Here is a 14,608-nt window from a genome sequence, read left to right on the forward strand (position 1 = left end):
ATAGAATCCCCATGTACAGTCCCAGGGTTGGAATCCCTCAGCAACACCGAGTGTGGGTCTCAGGCCCCAAGTCAGAGCTGGCGGACGTGTGGCCAGGACCCCGGCACCATTAACCCCAAGGTGCAGCACCTCCCCCAGACAAGGAACACAACAACTTGCATTTATACAACAGAGGGACCAATTCAGAGCCAGTTAGCATCAGGGTGGGCGGTGGATGTGGAACTCGGTCCCTGGCCTCCTGTATAGGTCTTTCCTGTTGTATCAGTTTGAGCTGGAGTGGAGAGGGGGGAGAAGCTGGTGGGTTTAACCCCCATTACTTCTGAACCCAGGAGGACCCAACAATTTCCAATGTGGGACTGTTAAGGGAGGTGAATTCTAGGGGAGATTAAGTTGCTAAACAGACACCGTCCGCATAATGTAAAAGATTATCGTTTTAGGAACATGTGTTTCTGTAGAGGCTTTCAATCCATTTTATTTATGCAGATTTTTAAAATACTTTTGAATTGGGTGTCGCTAGCAAGGCCAGCATATATTGCCAGTCCCCAGTTGCCCATTGAGAAGGTGATGCTGGGCCTTCTTCTTGAACCTCTGCAGTCCGTGTGGTGAAGGTACTCTCAGAATGCTGTTAGGTGAGGAGTTCCAGGATTTTCTCCCAGTGACAAAGTAGGAACGGCGATATATGCCCAAGTCAGGATAATGTGTGAATTGGAGGGGAATTGGGAGTTGATGGTGTTTCCATGCACCTGCTGCCCTTGTCCTTGTAGGTGGTGGAGGTCGCGTCTTTGGGAGGTGCTGTCAAAGTTCTGGTCGAGTTGCAGATGTATAAAGTCGCTCTCCTTCACCCCTCCCTCTCCCATCTCACTCTCTCTCCTCCCATAGAGGCCAGAGTCTTGTGTAGGCCCAGACCGGGTGGCGGGTTCCTTTCCCTGATGGACATTAGTGAATCAGTTGGGCTTTTCGACAATCCGGCAGCTTTCATGGTCACTTTCTTCTCGTGCCGGCCCCACAAATTCTCAGATTCATTCAGCTCAATTTCACAACCTGCCGTTGTGTTTTTCTGGGTTCTCTCTCACCCTCCCTTTCTCCTGTTTTAAATTCATTTTGCAGGCTATTCGAAGTGAAGGATTTGCAGACGGAAGCTCAAACCAAACAGCACATCAAGATCTGACAGAGTCGCTCAATTCATCAGGACCTTTGAGCATGGAAGCAGAAAGCACCATTCAGAGCGGGGAGAAAACATACACGTGGTCTGTGTGTGGACGAGGTTCAGCTGATCCTCTGGCCTGTCAAGACACAAGCGCAGTCACACCGGGGAGAGGCTGTTCACCTGCACTGTGTGGGAAGGGATTCACTAATTCATCCAAACTGCTGAAACACCAGCGAGTTCGCACCGGGGAGAGGCCGTTCACCTGCTCCGAGTTGGGGAAGGGATTCACTCAGTCATCCCACCTGCTGCAGCACCAGCGAGTTCACACTAACGACAAATCTTTTAAATGCCTGGACTGCGGGAAGTGCTATAAATGTTCCGGGGAACTGACATGTCATCAATGTATTCACACTGACGAGAAACTGTTCAGGTGCTCTCACTGCGGGACTGGGTTCAGGCGATCATCTGACCTCACTGTACACCAGTGCACTCACACTGGGGAGAGGCCATTCACCTGCTCTCAGTGTGGGAAGGGTTTCACTCAGTCATCCCACCTATTGATGCACCAGCGAGTTCACACTGCTAAGAGGCCTTTTAAATGTTCTGACTGTGAGAAGAGATTTAAAAGCAAAAAGGATCTGCTGGAACACCAGCAATTTCACACTGGTGAGAAGCCGTTCACCTCCTCCGTGTGTGGGAAGGGATTCACTCGGTCATCCAGCCTGCTGACACACCAGCGAGTTCACAAGTGACTGCAGAGGTTGGATTCTGCTGTTTTTGCTGATGTTAATCACATCCAGGACTGAACCATGTTCATTCTGACAGCTGGGGTTTGTTTCTGCTGATGTTAATAACCCCTGTAACTGGGCTGGAATTTAATATTCTGGATATATGTCAAATAAATCAGCTGTGCTTTAAACACATTGTTATGGATTTTTGTCATTCCCATCTGAGTGTTGAGCATCACCTGACTGGAGCTCAGAAAGGACAATCTGGGGGGAGGATCGTACAGTGGGAACAGACCTACAGCCTGGACACAGTCCTTCAGGGCCACGCTGAGAGGGGCAAACGGCACTTTGGTCTTTCTTGTCTCTCTTCACTGACAGCAATGTCCCTGTTCAGGTTAATCTTGAGGCCTGTAAGGAATGTGTCCCAGCCGCTCTCTTCCATGGGCCAGAGCTCCTAGGCACGGTACAGAAGGCTCCTTTAGAGTCAGGAAGAACAACGGTGAATGCTGGAAAGGTGCTGTCAAATCAGAGATTGGTTTCAAACTGCGATCTGTTCCTGACTGAAAGTGAAATGGCAGGGTTAAGTTTCCAGTCTAAAAATGGCTGATAATTATTCTATGAATGTTTAACGTGTTCGTAGAATCATAGAATGGTTACAGCACAGAAGGTGGCCATTCGGCCCATTGAGATCGTGCTGGCTCTCTGCAAGAACACTTCAGCTAGTCCCATTCCCCCACCCTTCCCTCGTAGCCCTGCAAATTTTTGTCCTTCAGGTACTCATCCAATTCCCTTTTGAAAGCCACGATTGAATCTGCCTCCAATACCCTTTCAGGCAGTGCATTCCCGATCCTAACCACTCGCTGCATAAAAAGTTTTTCCCCATGTCACCTTTGGTTCTTCTGCCAATCACCTTAAATCTGTGTCCTCTGGTTCTCGACCCTTCCGCCAATGGGAACAGTTTTTCTCTCTATCTACTCTGTCCAGACCCCTCATGATTTGGAATATCTCTATCAAATCTCCTCTCAATCTTCTCTGCTCCAAGGAGAGCAGCCCCAGTGTCTCTAGTCTATCAAGTTAACTGAAGTCCCTCATTCCTGGAATCATTCTCATAAATCTTTTCTTCACCTTCTCTAAGGCCTTCACATAGGAGCAAGAGTAGGCCCTTCGAGCCTGCTCCACCATTCAATATGATCATGGCTGATCCTCTATCTCAGTACCATTTCCCGCTCTCTCCCCATACCCCTTGATGCCTTTTGGGTCGAGAAATCTATCTATCTCTTTAAATATATTCAGTGACTTGGCCTCCACAGCCTTCTCTGGCAGAGAATTCCACAGGTTCACCACCCTCTGAGTGAAGAAATTTCTCCTCACCTCTGTCCAAAATGTCCTACCCCGTAGCCTCAGACTGTGACCCCTCGTTCTAGACCCCCCAGCTAGGGGAAACATCCTCCCTGCATCCAGTCTGTCTAGCCCTATCAGAATTTTACACGTTTCAATGAGGTCCCCTCTCATTCTTCTAAACTCGAGTGAATACAGGCCTAGTCGACCCAATCTCACCACATATGACAGTCCTGCCATCCCAGGAATCAGCCTGGTGAACCTTCGCTGCACTCCCTCTATGACAAGTATATGCTTTCTTAGGTAAGGAGACAAAAATTGCACACAGTTCTCCAGAAGATGGTGATGAGCCACCTTCCTGAACCACTGCAGTCCATGCAGTGAAGGTACTCCCACAGTGCTGTTAGGGAGGGAGTTCCAGGATTTTTGACCCAGTGACGATGAAGGACTGGCTGATATTCTTCCAAGTCAGGATGGTGTGTGACTTGGAGGGTGTAATGTATATACCTTTAAGGGGGGAACTACTTTTTAACGCTCATGTATACTGTAGTACCGGCAGTGACCACACCTGTATATAGCACTGAGTAGTAATCTGTACAGTCAGTTCCACTATGAGCCACATTGAGTAAACACCTGTTGTACGTTTCTCCTGCAGTCTGTGTCTTATTATACACAGACACAACATTGGCGACGAGGCAAGTTCGAACCTACCTGCAACTCTGCATCACCTCCCGGGGATTCGTTCCTGGAGATCAGTGGATTGGAGGTCAAGGCCAGAGACTCGGGCGTCGACCATGGGCAACCACCCAGTCATCCAGCAGAGACTCGAGAATTGCGGGGGAGGCTGTCGAGAGCCAGGCTTGGCTTTCCAGTCGAGGTGGTCCAGCAAAACGGGCTGGCAACAGGTAGCGTGCAGACCCTTCACGGACAGCGGCGGGCTAGAGCCCGACCAAGCGGCACAGCAAAGGGCCGAGCAGTGTTGACGGGGGAGAGGGCAGAGCACACAGGGCGCAGCCAGTGTTCAGGGGCCGAGCAGCATCGAAGAGAAGGAGACGCGCAGAAACCCGCGAGGCACCGCCATTGCCACGAGGACCGCCGAGAGTGGTGTTGGCAACAGCGCACGAGAAGCGCACGCAACCTACAGGGCGCCGCCATTGCCACAAAAACCGCTGGGAGCGGCATTGGCAGCAGCGCAGGAGAAGCGCACGAAACCTACAGGGTGCCGCCATTGCCACGAGAACCACCGGGAGCGGTGTTGGCAGCAGCAGGGGAGGAAGGAAAGCACGGGAGACACCATTTTAAGCCATTGGGAGACACCATTTTAAACCACACCCAAAATGCCGAAGAGTGGCAGTATCACTGCATTTGACAATGAAGTCGAAGATTGGACTACATATGTCGAACGAATAGAGGTATACTGCAAGGCAAATGAGGTGTCAGATGACAAGAAAGCATCGGTATTGTTAAATTTAATGGGTGCAAAGATGTATGGTTTATTACGAAATCTAGTAACCCCAACGAAGCCAATGGAAAAGAGTTTTGAAGACATAGTAACGATACTACAGAGACATTTAAACCCCACACCGCTGCTGATAGCAGAAAGATTCAAGTTTCACAAACGGAACCAGCATAAGGATGAAAGCAATGCTGATTATTTAACAGAACTGCGCAAACTTTCGAAACACTGCCAGTTTGGAGCGGGACTGGCAGATACCTTAAGGGACACGTTTGTGTTTGGCTACAAAGTGAAGGAACCCAGAAATGGCTTTTATCTGAAAAGGACCTTACGCTGAAAAAGGCTTTCAACATTGCGGTATCATATGAAGCAGCAGCACGGGGCGCTGCAGAGATCCAACAGAGACCGCAAGAATATGGCACAAACGAAATGTCATATGGAACAGAGAAGTGCTATCGCTGCGGCAGAACAACACACGACCAGAATGATTGCTGGTTCAAAGACAAAGTGTGCAGACAGTGTGGAAAAGTAGGACACATAGCACGAGTCTGCAGGTCGGGAAAGAAAACCAGCAATAAGAAACCTACCAAAGGAAAGTACAAGAAGGTACATAAGATGACGGAGAATAGTTCAGACGAACAAAAGAGTGATAACGACTCCGAAAGCAGGGAACTGAGTTGTCTGAAGCTACATAATGTGATCACAACGGAGAATCACCGAACCATTTGGGTCACTCACAAGATAGCAGGAGTCCAGGTAAAGATGGAATTGGACACAGGATCAGCCCTAACAGTCATAAACCGACGGGACTACGAGCGGCTATTCTCACACATACCCTTGAGACACAAAAATTATTTTGAAGACGTACACGGGACAAAAAGTCTACCCCAAAGGAAAAATAAGGGTGACCGTTATATATAACAGTAAGGAAACACCAAAACTAGACCTGTATGTATCGCAAGATGGAGGACCACCATTACTGGGACGTGAATGGATCCAGAAAATACAACTGGATTGGCATTCCATACAGGCACTGACTGTGGCTGACAAAAAGGATGACGACGTCACACCTGGGCGACTGTCAAAGATCATAACTGACGCGAAAGAAGTGTTCCAGCAAGGACTCAGAACACTAAAAGGCATGACAGCGACAATTAAAATTGAAGAAAACGCAAGCCCAAATTTTTTTAAGGCCAGACCGGTACCTTATGCGATCCGCCCAGCCGTCGAAGCAGAGCTGGAGAGTTTGGAACATTCAGGTGTACTGTCCAAGGTAGACTGGAGCGAGTGGGCTACACCCATCGTCCCTGTGATGAAAAAGTCGTTGAGCAGCACGCCTGGGGAACCAAGGAAGGTTCGCATCTGTGGGGACTTTAAGGTAACAGTGAACCAGGTCCTTCACACCGTACAATATCCACTTCCGTGGATTGAAGATATTTTCGCCTTGCTATCTGGAGGGAAACGCTTCACTAAGATTGATCTGGCCCAGGCGTATCTGCAAATGGAGGGAGAAGAGGCATCAAAAAAATACCTCACAATCAACACCCATAAAGGTCTCTACCAATACAACCAGCTGGTATTCGGGGTAGCATCAGCTCCGGCTATTTGGCAGAGGGCAATGGAACAAGTCCTGCAAGGGATCCCAGGGACCCAGTGTTATTTGGACGACATCCTGGTCACGGGCGAAAATGACAGTGATCACCTTACCAACCTGGAGCAGGTGCTCACTAGATTGCAGGAAAACGGGCTCCGAGCTAACCGCCCCAAATGCGAGTTTTTTAGAAAACAGATCTCATATTGTGGCCACGTTATCGATAAAGAGGGGTTACATAAGTCCCCAGAGAAGATTGAGGCAGTAGTCAAGGCTCCAGCGCCAGAAAATGTGTCACAACTGAGGTCGTTCCTCGGGCTGGTAAACTACTACCATAAGTTCTTGCCAAATTTGTCTACAATACTACACCCACTGAACACCCTACTGCAAACTGGGGTGCCATGGAAGTGGAGTGACGAATGTAGACGAGCTTTCCAGAAGAGCAAAACACTAATCACATCGAAAGAGGTATTGGCCCATTACAGCCCAGCATTACCAATTCGGTTGGCATGTGATGCGTCACCCTACGGCATTGGAGCGGTGCTGTCACACAAATTCTCGGACAGCTCAGAGAGGCCAATAGCCTTTGCATCACAATCACTAACCTCAGCCGAGCGTAACTACGCCCAGATTGACAGGGAGGCCCTCAGCCTAGTGTGGGAAGTGAAAAAGTTCAATCACTATCTGCACGGGCAGAAATTCACCTTGCTGACTGATCACCAGCCTCTTGTCTCCATTTTCAATCTGAAGAAGGGCGTTCCAGTGATGACTGCGCAACGACTACAAAGATGGTCACTTTTTCTAGGGGCGCACCACTATGAGATTGAATATAAGGGCACAAAACAGCATGGAAATGCTGATGGGCTATCACGCCTGCCACTGCCTACTGCGGAGGAAGCACCAGCAGTGGATCCTGTCCAAATATTCCATTCGACTATAGTTGAATACCTAACGGTAACTAACGCTTGTATCGAAAAGGAAACCCGAAATGACCCGACACTGTCTCGGGTATATGATTTGATGGTGAAGGGATGGCCAGCACATGGCGACTCACTGTTGCCAGCATTCTCGACAAGGAGAGAACAGCTGTCAGTATGCCGGGGCACATTGATGTGTGGATCCCGAGTGGTAATTCCACCCAAGTTAAGGGATAGAGTGCTCAATGAGCTTCATAAGGGTCATCTGTGAGGGGTAAAAATGAAAAGCCTAGCCAGGGCTTATGTGTGGTGGCCGGGAATCGATAAACAAAATCGAGGACCTGACCAAGAGCTGCTCAGGATGCCAGAAAGTCCAAAATGCACTACCACAGGCCCCTCTACACCGTGGGCGTGGGCGTGGCCCTCATCTCCATGGCAACGGGTGCATATTGATTTTGCTGGTCCATTCATGGACTCAATGTTTTTAATAGCCGTGGATGCGCACTTGAAATGGCCTGAGGTCATCAAAATGTCCTCCGCCACCACGGAGAAAACTATTGCAGTCCTACAGACCATTTTTGCCAGGAATGGCTTGCCAGAACAGATTTGCTCCGACAACGGACCACAGTTTGTGTCCGAAGAGTTCCGGAGGTTCTTGAAAAATAATGGGGTAAGGCATTACACATCCGCCCTGTATCATCCAGTCACAAATGGATTGGCTGAGAGGTTCGTACAAACCTTTAAGGCAATAAAGGCTATGTACAATGACAACATTCCGCTGCAGCACAAGGTGGACAATTTCCTGTTTGCCTACCGGAATGCGACACATGCAGTCACCAACCAGGCCCCAGCCATGATGTTCTTTAACCGAAGGTTAAGATCTCACCTGGATTTGCTCAGACCAAACGTACGAAGAGATGTTGAGAGTAAGCAATTCCAGCACATCCATGAGAAGCCAACAAGGAGCTTCAATGTAGGGCAACCAGTCTTGGCCCGCGACTACTGAACAGAAAAATGGCAGCCAGGAACGATATGCACATGGCAGGGCCCACTAATGTACACAGTGGACGTTGGGGAGAGCATCATGAGACGCCATGCTGACCAGATCCTAGAGTCACAGGAACAAATCAACCCCATGCCTCGCCCATACGTACCTGGTGATGAACCCGACGTACAGGTCGCATCTACCCCAGAAACAGTAGCATCGGAAGCTGATGAACCAACCGACGACAGGGGGCCAGAATCGCCTCCGCACCAAGAGCAAGACATTCGGGAAAGGCGCTATCCAGAAAGGATCAGGAAGCCTCCCCAACGACTGAATATATAAATAGACTATTTTCAGTTAATGTTGCATGTTAAAAGTGTTAATTGTAATTAGTTTGATATTTAATTGTTAAATGAGTGTTATGGTACTGTTAATCTAAAAGGGGAGGAATTGTAATGTATATACCTTTAAGGGGGGAACTACTTTTTACAGCTCATGTATACTGTAGTACCGGCAGTGACCACACCTGTATATAGCACTGAGTAGTAATCTGTACCGTCAGTTCCACTATGAGCCACATTGAGTAAACACCTGTTGTACCGTTTCTCCTGCAGTCTGTGTCTTATTAGACACAGACACAACAGAGGGGAACTTGGAGGTGGTGCTGTTCCCATGCGCCTGCTGCCCTTGTCCTTCTAGGTGGAAGAGGTCGCGGGTTTGGGAGGTGCTGCCGAAGAAGGCTTGGTGAGTTACTGCAGTGCTTCTTGTAGATGGTACACACTGCAGCCACGGTACGCCGGTGGTGGAGGGAGTGAATGTTTAAGGTGGTGGATGGGGTGCCAATCAAGTGGGCTGCTCTGTCCTGGATGGTGTCGAGCTTCTTCAGTGTTGGAGCTGCACTCATCCAAGCAAGTGGAGAGTATTCCATCACAGTCCTGACTTGTGCCTTGTAGATGGAAAGGCACAGGATGTGCATCCACTGGACCGAGTTGCCCTGCCGTGCCTTTAATTATTTGACTATTAACTAACTTCTTTTTTTTTTAAGTAACTTAACAGAAATAAACTCAAGACTTAAAACAATCCCTCCCCAATCTGCACCTTCCCTTGTGCGGAGGTCAACTGGCGCTCCCTCAGGGCTCTTGGGCCTGTCTTTATCTGCAGCCGCTCCTCTCGCTGTCCCACATCTCCGCTCTCGTGCCTATTAACTTGGGTTCTGTGGCTCCACTCCTCCTTTTCAGTCAGACGTCTCCACCACCTTCTTCCTCTCCACCAATTCCTGTGCCCACTCTGCTTGTGAATCACTGCATTTGTGAATATCCCAGCTCCGTCTTGAAGCTCTGTGCTCAAGCTCAGTATTTGAAACAATGATCTCGATGCAGGAAATAGTGCACGGTATGTTAGGTCCACAAGATTAAATCAAGGACACCATCAAGGAGAAAGATCAGAACATTCCAAAGGTTGTCACATGCAGTACCTGTGGAGGAGTTGTACTAACCACATCCAAGAAGTGTTGAACCAGGCACACAATAACTGATTTCAAATCTGAAGCAAGAGAGTTCTTTCAAGGGTTGGTTGAAAGGAATTTCAAATGAGTATAAAGTGAGACACTGTCGTTCAGTCTACGACACCCACAAACCATGTAGTCAAACGGAACCAGCTTGGGGTTAGATGTGGTGGAAGGTGAACTAGGTGAGAAGTGACATAATCAAGAGTAAGAAAAGCCCAAAAATGGAACAGTGGGTAACAGAACATCAATAAGTCTCCTCTGATCATGGATAAATCAAATATTCAATGCACTGTTTGAAACAAAGTTGCTTTATACAATATTGACGCAGAATATTAATCTCCAGCCCAGGTATAGGGGTTATTAAGATCAGCAAAAACACACTCTGACTGTGTACTAGAGGTGGAAGTATTACCATATTAGATAGGAGCAGACTAAGAAAGACTACGAAAAATTCAAAAATGTGTTTAGAATGCATGTACGTAAAGACACAAAGTGTGGTGAATAAGGTTGGTGAGCTACAAGCACAATTAGCCATGTGACAATATGATGTTGGGGCAATAACGGAAACGTGGCTTAAAAACAGTGAGGACTGGGCACTTAATATTCAAGGGTACAAGGTGTTCAGAAAGGATAGAGAAGGAAAAAAGGGAGGTGGGGTGGCAGTGCTGATTAAGGAAGACATTGTAGTGTTGGAAAGGGAGGATGTTCTTGAGGGGACAAGGACAGAATCCATTTGGTAAGAGTTGAGGAGCAAAAAGGGTATGATCACACTATTGGGGGTATTCTATAGACCTCCAAATAGTGAGAGCGAGGTAGAGGAGCAAATCTGCAGGGAAATCGCAGAGATATGCAAGAACTAAAGGGTGGCGCGAGCGCCGGCGGGAATCTCGGAGCGGCGGAGTATAAAAGAGGCTCCAAGAGACCAGGTAGGCCTCAGACCGGCACAAGCGGCAGCGGGAATCTTGGAGCAGCGGAGTGAGTATAAAAGAGGCTCCAAGAGACCAGGTAGGCCTCAGAGCGGCGCGAGTGGCGGTGGGAATCTCGGAGCAGCGGAGTGAGTATAAAAGAGGCTGCAAGAGACCAGGTAGTCTTACCAATCTCCGAACTCAGAGGGAAGAAGTAAAAAGTAATCGAAGTGTGACGTCACCAGAAAGCATGTAAGTGATTGGTTGGTGAGTATTTCTCTCCTTTTTAAACTTTAACTCTGTGGTTTATAGTTTCCAGTCGCTGAAGGTAAGCACGCAGGTGCAGCAGGCGGTTAAGGCGGCAAATGGTATGTTGGCCTTCATAGCAAGAGGGTTTGAGTACAGGAACAAGGATGTCTTGCTGCAGTTGTACAGGGCCTTGGTGAGACCACATCTTGAGTATTGTGTGCAGTTTTGGTTGCCTTATCTGAGGAAGGATGTTCTTGCCATGGAAGGAGTGCAGCGAAGATTCACCAGGCTGATACCTGGGATGGCAGGAATGACGTATGAGGAGAGATTGGGACGATTGGGTTTGCACTCGCTGGAGTTTAGAAGAATGAGCGGGGATCTCATCGAAACGTATAAAATTCTGGCAGGACTGGACAGACTAGATGCAGGGAGGATGATCCCGATGGTCGGGGAATCCAGAACCAGGGGTCACAGTCTAAGGACAGAAATGAGGAGGAATTTCTTCACCCAGAGAGTGGTGAACCTCTGGAATTCTCTACCACAGAAGGCAGTAGAGGCCAATTCATTAAATATATTCAAGAAGGAGTTGGATATATTTCTTAAGGCTAAAAGGGATCAAGGGGTATGGGGAGAAAGCAGGGACCGGGTACTGAACTTGGATGATCAGCCATGGTCGCATTGAATGGCGGAGCAGGCTCGAGGTGCCGAATGGCCTACTCCTGCTCCTGTCTTCCATGTTTCCATGTAAAGTCTCTGTGGTGTAGCGGGGACTGTTTGTAAACCAGGGCCCTTAAATATACCATTTAACTGTAGTGCAATTGGTGGGATTGATTTGATTTAATTTAATTGCAATTAATTAAAGGGTAAATCATGGCAGGACAGCCCAGTACCGTGGTATGCTCCTCCTGCGCTATGTGGGAACTCAGGGACACTTCCTGTGTCCCTGACAACGACGTGTGCAGGAAGTGTGTCCAGCTGCAGCTACTGGCAGACCGCATTGCGGTGCTGGAGCTGCGATTGGATACATACTGGACCATTTGCGAGGCTGAGGACATCATGGATATCACGTTTGATCAGTTGGTCACACGGCAGGCAAAGGTTGGACAGGCAGAAAGGGAAAGGGTGACCAACAGACAGAGTACTAGGCACAGGCAGGTAGTGCAGGGGTCCCCTGTGGACATCCCCCTCTCAAACAGATACACCACTTTAAGTACTATTGAGGGGGGTGGCTTATCAGAGGAAGGCAGCAGCAGCCAACTTCCTGGCACCAGGGGTGGCTCTGCTGCACAGGACGGGAGGAAAAAGAGTAGAGCTATAGTAATAGGGGATTCTATTGTAAGGGGAATACATAGGCGTTTCTGCGGCCCCAAACGAGACTCCAGGATGGTGTGTTGCCTCCCTGCTACAAGGGTCAAGGATGTCTCAGAGCGGCTGCAGAACATCTTGGAAGGGGAGAGTGAACAGCCAGTTGTCGTGGTGCATATAGGTACCAACGATATAGGTAAAAAATGGGATGAGGTCCGAAAAGCTGAATATAGGGAGTTAGGAGGTAAATTAAAAAAGGACCTCAAAGGTAGTAATCTCAGGATTCCTACCAGTGCCACGTGCTAGTCAGAGTAGAAATAGAAGGATATTTCAGATGAATACGTGGCTAGAGGAGTGGTGGCAGGGGGAGGGATTCAAATTCCTGGGACATTGGAACCTGTTCTGGGGGAGGTGGGACCAGTTCAAACTGGATGGTTTGCACCTGGGCAGGGCCAGGACCGATGTCCTCGGGGGAGTGTTTGCCAGTGCTCTGGGGGAGTTTAAACTAAAATGTCAGGGGGTTGGGAACCTGAGCAGGGGGACAGAGGAAAGGGAAACAAGGATAAAAGCAAAAGATAGGAATGAGAAAAACAAAAGTGGCAGTCAGAGAAATCAACAGTTTAAATCAAACATGGCCACAGTAAATAATAATTCTAATAGGTCTAAGAGCGTTAAAAAAACAAGCCTGAAGGCTTTGTGTCTTAATGCGAGGAGCATTCCTAATAAGGTGGATGAATTAGCTGCGCAAATAGAGGTAAACGAATATGATTTGATTGGGATTACGGAAACATGGCTCCAGGGTAGCCAAGGCTGGGAACTCAACATCCAGGGGTATTCAATATTCAGGAAAGATAGGCAAGAAGGAAAGGGAGGTGGGGTAGCATTGCAGGTTAAAGAAGGGATTAACACAATTGAAAGGAAGGATATTAGCTCTGATGATGTGGAATCTGTATGGGTAGAACTGAGAAATACCATGGGGCAGAAAACGTTAGTTGGAGTGGTATATAGGCCTCCAAACAGTAATGCGGAGGTTGGGGATGGCATTAAAAGAGAAATTAGAGAAGCGTGCAATAAGGGCACAGCAGTCATCATGGGTAACTTTAATCTACACATAGATTGGGCGAACCAAATTGGTTACAATACTGTGGAGAAGGAATTCCTGGAGTGTTTACGGGATGGTTTCCTGGGCTAATATGTCGAGGAACCAACCAGCGATCAGGACATCTTAGACTGGGTATTATGTAATGTGAAAGGATTAATTAGCAATCTTGTTGTACGAGGCCCCTTGGGTCGGAGCGATCATAATATGATTGAATTCTTCATTAAGATGGAGAATGAAGTAGTTGACTCAGAGACTAGGGTCCTGAATTTAAATAAAGGAAACTACGATGGTCTGAGGCGCGAGTTGGGTAGGACTGATTGGTGAATGTCACTCAAAGGGTTAATGGTGCATAGGCAATGGCAAACATTCAAAGACTGCATGGATGAACTAGAGAATTTGTTCATCCCAGTTTGGCATAAAAATAAAACAAAAAAGGTGACTCAACCGTGGCTAACGAGGGAAATTAGGGATAGCATAAGATCCAAGGGGAGGACATATAAATTGGCCAGAAAAAGCAGTAATCCAGAGGATTGGGAGCAGTTGAGGATTCAACAGAGGACAAAGGGATTAATTAAGAAAGGGAAAATAGAATATGAGAGTAAGCTTGCATGGAACATAAAAACTGACTGTAAAAGCTTTTATAGATATGTGAAGAGAAAAAGATTGGTGAAGTCAAGCGTAGGTCCCTTGCAGTCAGAATCAGGAGAATTTATAATGGGGAACAAAGAAATGGCAGACCAATTAAATACATATTTTGGTTCTGTCTTCACAAAGGAGGACACAAATAACCTCCCAGAGATGTCGGGAAACATAGGGTCTGATGAAAGGGAGGAACTGAAAGAAATCAGTATGAGTAAGGAAATGGTGTTAGGGAAATTGATGGGATTGAAGGCCGATAAATCCCCAGGGCCTGATAATCTACATCCTAGGGTACTTAAGGAAGTGGTCCTAGAAATAGTAGATGCATTGCTGATCATCTTCCAACATTCGATGGAATCTGGAACAGTACCCATGGATTGGAGGGTAGCTAATGTTACCCCACTATTCAAAAAAGCCTGACATCGGTAGTGGGGAAAATGCTAGAGTCCATTATAAAAGATGTAATAGCAGAGCACTTGGAAAACAGTGACAGGATCGGTCAAAGTCAACATGGATTTACAAAAGGTCAATCGTGCTTGACTAATCTACTGGAATTTTTTGAGGATGTAACTAGTATAAAATAGATAAGGGAGAACCAGTGGACGTGGTGCATTTGGACTTTCAGAAGGCTTTCGATAAGGTCCCACATAAGAGATTAGCGTGTAAAGTTAAGGCCCATGGGATTGGGGGCAAGGTATTGACTTGGATAGAGAACTGGCTGGCAGACAGAAAGCAAAGA

The 14,608-nt window shown here is 47.6% G+C and overlaps 1 protein-coding gene across 1 annotated transcript in view; it reads left to right on the forward strand.

Annotated features, from left to right (window-relative positions):
• Window positions 1-1,200: 1,200 nt before the first annotated feature.
• Window positions 1,201-14,608, forward strand: part of LOC147119787 (uncharacterized) — a 79,482-nt gene continuing 66,074 nt past the window's right edge. The window contains exons 1-2 of the mRNA XM_085985261.1: window positions 1,201-1,247; window positions 1,329-1,728. Of these exons, the coding sequence (XP_085841387.1) occupies window positions 1,201-1,247; window positions 1,329-1,728 (447 nt within the window). The remainder of the gene's footprint in view (window positions 1,248-1,328; window positions 1,729-14,608) is intronic.

This window comes from Somniosus microcephalus, chromosome 4 (genome assembly GCF_052327205.1).
Source record: "Somniosus microcephalus isolate GS21.2 chromosome 4, FLI_Smic_1.0, whole genome shotgun sequence".
In the NCBI taxonomy this organism is placed as follows: domain Eukaryota; kingdom Metazoa; phylum Chordata; class Chondrichthyes; order Squaliformes; family Somniosidae; genus Somniosus; species Somniosus microcephalus.